The following is a 7,716-nucleotide window of genomic DNA, read 5'->3' on the forward strand; positions in this document are numbered from 1 at the left end:
TGGGCACAACTTCGTACATGTGAATCCACAGAAGTTGTTATCTCAACTGCTACTACTGTTGCAAGATGCCCTGCTGGTAGCTGCCCATCCTGCATTGACATCATTGTTTCAGTGGGGAAATGAATACAAAAGATCAAAGGTGAATTAGGTAACTGGTAAAAAAGAGGGTGTTGTCTGAAATAAGATTCTCTGCTACAGGTCAAAATAACTCACATCTGTGTGGTTGCGGAGAAAGTCCTAATTAGTTGAGACATCTGCCATGACCCATTTCACCCTGAGTTCGACAGGCAGCTGATGCCTGGTTGCAATTCTTGTAACTGAGCTGAGACCATCGATGCCCACAGGCCATCGGGAATGGCGAAGATGGCCCCGCCTGAGTCCTGACAGCTCAGGTTCTGCTGCCTGTGAATGTGGTTTCTCTGGGCCATGTTTCTGTGACTCAAGACTCTCCCTGGGAGATTAAATAATAATAGTTACATTTCATCGAGCACAGGCATATAGTTCCCATTACAGGAAATAACTAGGAGATTGATTACTTAAAATTTCCAAGGGTGTGAATTAATCTGAGGGCATATCTGAAAAAATTATCGGTGTGATGTTAAATATTCATTCATGTTTTATTTGCTCTTTTGCCTCCAAGCTGATTCTAAGGTGAAATGTGCCCCTGGTCCTGGTGTCCACATAAGAGACAAACAAGCCACCAAGCTCGGCCTCCGACTCAGCCACCAAGTCATTTCATAGCAGCATCGCTCAAACAGAAGAAAATAATCTTCTGAAGTCTGCATTGCAGTCTAAAGGGTTACATAAATAAATTGTATTCGTTGCTGATTTACTTATTAGAAGTTCTAAGAAGAACCCAGGCATCCTCTGAATTCAAACATTCAGACATATTGTCAGGAGTACATGCACACTATTGGTGGGAGTCTAGAGCTCCTTCTATATTTACCATAAAGGATAAACATGGCATAAAATACTGAGAGGAAAATGTAAGAGCAAAGGGCACAAGAAATGATTTTCAGGACCATCTTCAAAGACTAGACACAATCTGTAATGTGAAAATCTTTAATAGCTTTATACAATGGAATATTACCCAGTAATCACAAAGGATAAACTCATGCCTTTTGCAGCAATTTGGGTGGAGCTGGAAGAGGTTATCCTCAGTGAAAAAAGCCAGAAAGAGAAAAATACCCAGTGGTCTTACTTCTGGGAGAAATGTAGAGAAGCCAAATAAGGATTAGAAAAGAGAAGTAACTATAACAAATTAAAATAAAACTCATCAGGTAACTATAGATCAGAGACATTCTGTAGTGGAGAAAGAAGAAGGATCAAAACAGGATTCAGAAGGACACAAGGGACTATGGTAATGGTGCACCAGTGAATTGGTGGTGGGATTTCATGAGTAATCATACATTGTACAAAAATGAAGGATAATGTAGTGAATATATTGGAAAAAATTTTAATTTGAAATATTTTCAAAAGCTCTGAGAAGGCTTTAAATGTAGTTGCCACTTGAAATTCTTGTGGGACTATATCTGTTCTCTGAAAACTGATTTTAAGTTAAAAATGCATGACTGAGAATGTACTAGAAGAAAGGTCCTCGGATACTTGTTTCCAGTGACACCAACAGTTGTATTTACAATGCAAGCCCCTGATCCAGACCACAGAAGAAACAACCAGCCATTGCCACTGCCTGTCTGCGATGAGCAGGTGTGACTTCCGCTTGGCTTCTGGGCAGGGTCACTGCTCTTACTTAGCTCTGGGGTTTTTGTTCAGCTGTTACTATCACTTCAGACACAGTGCGTCCCTGAGGGCACAGAAATACTTGGCTGAGTCATCCAATTGTAAGGACACAATTTTGAGGGAGATGGCTTTGTCTGCCTTCTGGAACGTTATAGTATAGCGACCCTCTGCTGCGTTTTTGGCAGAAGCAGAATACTGAGAAATAATATAACTCATCTTTCCATCAGGAAGCTGCTTGTACCAATACAGGGAGTAGTAACTCCAACTTGTTTCATAGCGACACTTCAGGATGACTTCTGACCCCTCTTGTTTGGTTGTAGTTGATTGATCTTGAATAACTTTCTGGGCCACACTGGATTCTGTAGCGAAAATCAGAAAACTGAGCTGACACAGAGAATAAAATATTATAAAATTAGACCATTTGTACAAAGATAAAGCACATTGAAATCATCCCCTGCCTGCTCTCCCCAGGTCTCCACCTCACCCATGACAAGTACCATGTGCCCGGTGCTGTCCCTTCACCCTCCCACCCCCGTCTGTCCCCGGACCTACCAGAGCAGGTGAAGGCCACCAGTGCCCACAGCAGGCTGGAGGGCGCCATGGGGCGTGTGTGCCTGACACGGTGGTAGTTGTGCCTCCAGCTGGGACCTCAGTGTCTTTGAGAGACTGGAAGGGCGTTTATGTAATTTCTGGATTTGCTGCTGCTCCCCACACAGGAAATAGGTTTCTCAGGTTGCATTGTCACCCCGTTATGTACAGAAGTAGAAAGACTCTGCCTCACCACAAACCTGAACTCTGTCTACTTCTCTTCCCTAATACTTATATGAGTCTTTATGTGAGAAAACAATTAGTATTATGGGTTTGAACTGAGGGTTAATTGGAATGAATCCATTGATACACATTGATGGTATTCAGTAGACCGTAAGTGGAAAAATATTGGGGCCAGATTGAAAATAGAATGTTTATGTAGCTGGCACCTTCTTGTATCTATTGAATGGTCATTCTCTTGCCTTCCACTTATTTCTCACTATCCAGAATCTAATGAACTTTTAAAAAAATTCAAAACACTCTGTTTTCTCAGGGAGGACTGTCCAATTCCAAGCAAATACTGTGTGTCTTCCTTCTTTTTATGGGTATTACAATCAATGAGGCTGCTTCAAAAAAATCATTGAGTAAATGTCAGTCTTTCTAATTTCAGACTTATCCAATTGTTCATGTGTTTATGAAGTTATAACACCAGTAACATGTTACTCTTGAAATCTGACACTGGTTGTTTTTTATTTGACTCTGAATGCTCAACATGATAGATTCCTTCACAATTAGGTTGCCAAAACTGTGTCACCTGTCCTGGGATGGCCCTGTAGTCATCTTTTTTTTTTACCCCATTGATCCAATATGTTCAGTATCACTTATTAAATTTCATAATTGGTTCTTTTTTACACTTCTCAATTAAATCTCATTAAGCAACCTCATCTTCCCAATACAGCATTAGCTATATTTCATCCCTACCAATGTGATGTCAGCCACGCTCAGGACATGTAAACCACACAGGTTGTGAGCTGAACAGTGTGGCATATTACATGATCATGTGCTAAGTACTAGTCAATCTTCCATTGTGTTCATTGTTTCAGTGAAGAAATTAATAGAAAAGGATAAAGAGCTGAAAGAGAAAGGACAGACAGGGTCTATGAGACAACAGTATAGAAGATTCTCTACTAGGGTCACAGTAACTCATGGCCGGCAGTGCAGGGACAGAGCTCTTATCAGTTGAGACACCCAGCTGACCCACGTGGCCTCCTGCAGCAAGCACTGGGGTGTTCTGGACTGCAAGTTTTGTCACTGAGCTGAGGCCATCAATGCCCACAGCACCTGGGGACAGCGTTTCCCCTGCCCATGCCCTGCCCCGTGTCCTGACAGCACAGCTGCAAGTTCCTGCAGCTCAGACGGTGCGGCCTCCAGCAGTAACTCAACGTGAGTGAGCGCGATCCACCAGTAGATGGAAAGAGAGCAAATGACGGCCAGAGCTTGTGCGACTGTCTGCAGGCCCCCGTTAGTGCGTATTTTGAGTGAAATGTGGTCTCTGCTGGGCCAGGTCTAAATGAGTCAGGACCCGCCTGGGACATGTGGCCGTTCTCTGTGGTTCAGTAGCAATAGGTGACATCTGGCAAATAAGAGGCATTTAGTTTGTATTAAAAGAATTATTAAAGGTGACCGATTCCTAAAAATTTCCTGTTTGGTGAATTAATCTGTGATGAGAACTGAAGGCACTCCTGAAATGAATTTGTAGGTGAGATGGGAAATATTCATCTGCATTTGGTAGTTCTTTGCCTCCAAACTGAAACAAAGGAGAAAGATGCACCCTAGTTCTTGGCTTCTACATAAGAGACACCAGAGTCCCCACACCCTCCCTCCTGCACCAAACAATAGAAATCAAAATAAGCTGACTTGTGTCTTGCCTCCATGTTGAACTAGAATTTCCTGGCAATGTAATGAAATATTCATTGATGATATAACTTGATATTTAATTTATTAGAAACCCTAGGAAAGGAGTCTGTGAGTCCACTGGGTGTCAATATTCTGCCACACTATTGCTATGAGCACACAAATGTTTGGTGAGATTCTATGACTCTGCTGTAGTTGTCACAAAAACAAATGTATGTCCAATCATTTGTTTATCAATGATAATATTCAAAACTATTAATAGCAATAATGTTTCCAGAATAGAAGTGTGTCCTTTTATGAACAGTGATGGAGTTCATTTCTTTCCCACTTTTATCCTGAAAGTAAATCTGGAGAAGGGCTTCAGGTCAAATACTCAAATTCCAAAAATTTCATATTGGTGGAGAAAACTGAGTATGTGGGCAATGGTCTTCTAACTGTCCTCGGTTCCTTACAGAAATCTCCAAACACAGAATCACCACTTCCTAGATCTTCCCTAATCTTCCCTAATCTCTCTCCCTCTAATCCTTGAGTGTAGTTATTCCCTTACCCTGACCAAGCATCCTAACAAGAACTTTATTCTATTTTAACCCTGCATATCTCAGTGCAAGAAAGCTACAGCAAACAGATAAACTTACTATTCCAAAGTACATGCTTATGCATAATTGTGTATAATTTTAAACCTATATTCAGTGACCAGGCTGTACTTTTACGTCCAGGGACTATAAGTGGAAGTTTGTATGTTTGGGCCACTTTCACCCATTTCTTCCATGTTCTCATGCCCCACCAAAGCAACCACGAATTTGTTCTGCGTACCAATGACATTTGTAGCTTTTCCAAACTTTGACATTTAAGTGAGATCATACACCATTGCTTTCTGTCTCATTTATTTTGCTTAACACAGTGCCTTCAAGGTTCATCCATGTTTTCACAAATGTCACATTTCCTCCTTGTAAGGCTGAATGTTGTCCTTGTGAGTGTGTGTGTTTGTACACATCTGAGTGTCTGCACACGGGTCTTAATTTCTATTTGTACAATAATAGACAGTTAGGTTGTCTCTTTAGAAGCCCTCTGAGATGCTACCCGCTGCTGCAAGTACATGTTAGAGATGTTGTTCAAAGTTAGAAAAGGTCTGTGTCATTTCACAACTATAAAAGGTGGGAACAATGGAAATTAGTTTCCAAGATTGCGATATTTAAATTACATAATGGATGAAACTACTTTAGTGCTGACATATGATTAAGTAAAAAAAAAAGTAAAATCAGATTCCTTTTCTCTGTTGTCCAAGTCTGGGTGCTGTCACTGCGTTTTCTTCTTTCCCTGTCATCTCAGGGAAACTTGCTCAATCACCTGTTTCCCTGGGGATACTCATTATTTCTCCTATCCTCCTGGGTCCCTTCCTCTGACTGCATTCACACACCAAGTTGCAGAGAAGACACACATGGCTATAAGGACTGCTAATATTAAATGTTTTGTCCAATATTTAATATGTTTATTTATTATGGGTATCGTATTTCAGAATTTGTGCTTCAAAATTTTGTCTTTTTTCCAACATTTTCTTATTGATTTATATGAGGTGATTTTTTTTATTTTTTAACATGCTCTGCCTTGAGTCTTGTTCCACATGTGCATTTCAGGTGCAGTTTCACTGTGTGCTTTGAGTTTCCACATTCGTAGCTGTGACTTTTAACAAAGAACTTAATATTATACTTTCTTTTCATAGGTGGTAGGTAAAGTGTAAATGGGCTTAATTTTGTACTTTCAAGATGGTTTCCCTTGGTGACTTCTATCACTATGATGACAAGTCAGGCATTATTCTTGATTATGTTTCAAAACATGAGGTGTCAACTTTCTCTAGATAATTGAAAAGATTTAATCCCCAAGAAATCAACATTTTGAATATATTGCGGGTTTTTTTTTAAATCCTTTAGTTCACAGAGTAGTTAAAATATGGTTATGAATGGTAAAGTGTGAGTAGTGGTAAGAACTAGCCCAAAGGTAGCTGAGTGAATGCGACCTCTTTGTGGGGAGGGTTAGCTTGTTATTATTGGCAGTGAACTGGGGTAAACTTGTATTATGTCAAATAACTTCACAGAAATATAATTCCCAGAATTTCTTTCTTGTTCTGTTGCAGGTTGATGTTGTCTGCACAGGGATTAGTGCCAGAGCTGAGGGCAGCTGTGACGCAGCAGTCAGGTTTTGTCTTCTGCAGGCCAGAGCCGGCTCCAGGCAGGTGGCGACTCACCTGTGCTGCCCCTGCTCTGCCCCTCAGCTCAGTGCTGTCCACAGCCCCACCGTCATCAGGTGTCCTTCCTCAGTCTGGGCCAGGTCTGCATGTGGCAGGATGCAGGTGATACCCATTTCACCTGAAGCTACCTAACCCATGTTTGAGGAAGTGAGAGACAAGTTGTCCTTTGTCTTTCTGGTTTCAACGACTTCATAGACTCAAGCATATGCTAAGAGGCAGGTTGTGCATGGTTTGTCCACATCCAGGATTCCTTACAATAGTTGTGCTAAGAAATTTATAGTAAATGCAGTGGCTAATGTCCGTATAAATAGAAGATCTTGGGCCCCCCATGGTGGCGCAGCGGGTGAAAGCACAGCACTAAGAAACTAAAGCCACTTCCACTTGAGTTCGATCCCAGCCTGGAGATGACCCACTTGGCATGGCAGACCTCTCCTGACTGACTGCCCTCTGTCCCCCTCACTATTGTGCTTCATCAGCTGGCCTGGTCTGCTCCCAACTCTCTCTCTGGTGAAGCCTTTCACCACCAGTGCACATCGGGCCTGCACCCCAGCTCTGTTTGAATAAATAAGTAAATCTTTTTTAAAAAAAGAGTTTTGTGTAAATTCTGTTACTAGTTCCAGCAATTGCATGAGGGGTAAACCCTGTGACTCAGCAATCACTATGGTTCTGCTTCTCTGAATATATCTTAACTGAAAAGCCTAAAGGAAACAGCTAAGGAAATGGTCCGAATGACTGTTTCGGTGTGAGCATTTTTAGTGCAGCTGCCACTTGGAATCATAATGGGGCAATTATTTTCAACATTGGACAAATATGCAAATGCTCAGTACCACTGACTTTAAGTGAAGAAATAAGACTGAGAATGTATTAGAAGAACATTATTCTTGACACATTTCCAAATGACATAAAAGGAGATTTTACTCAGAATTAACACTGAACAGGACCACAGAAGAATCAACCACAGTCACAGCCATCGCCTGTCCAGTATGTGCAGGTGTGATTTCAGCTCGGATCCTGAGCAGAGGTCTTATACTTCTTGCGCTCAGGGTTTTTGTTCAGCTTTTACTATCATTTCAAACACAGTGTACATCACTGTAAGCTCTGAGAGCACAGTAATACATTGCTGAATCTTCCAGTTGTAAGAATTTAATGGTGAGGAAGAATGTGTAGTCTGTTTTCTGGAGGTTTACAGAATAGCGACCCTTTACTGCATTGTTATCAGAAGAATACTGACGAATAACATTAGTCATCTTCCCATCGGGAAGCTGCTTGTACCAGTACAGGTAGTATGT

At 41.3% G+C, this 7,716-nt stretch overlaps 1 gene segment (V, D, J or C); it reads right to left on the reverse strand.

Annotated features, from left to right (window-relative positions):
* Positions 1-1,782: 1,782 nt before the first annotated feature.
* LOC101625214 lies at positions 1,783-2,341 on the reverse strand. The segment is given in 2 exon segments: positions 1,783-2,099; positions 2,293-2,341. Coding segments are annotated over 2 exon segments (366 nt in total).
* Positions 2,342-7,716: the final 5,375 nt, after the last annotated feature.

Source organism: Condylura cristata, unplaced genomic scaffold, assembly GCF_000260355.1.
Source record: "Condylura cristata isolate star-nosed mole 26May11 unplaced genomic scaffold, ConCri1.0 scaffold00045, whole genome shotgun sequence".
Classification (NCBI taxonomy): Eukaryota; Metazoa; Chordata; class Mammalia; order Eulipotyphla; family Talpidae; genus Condylura; species Condylura cristata.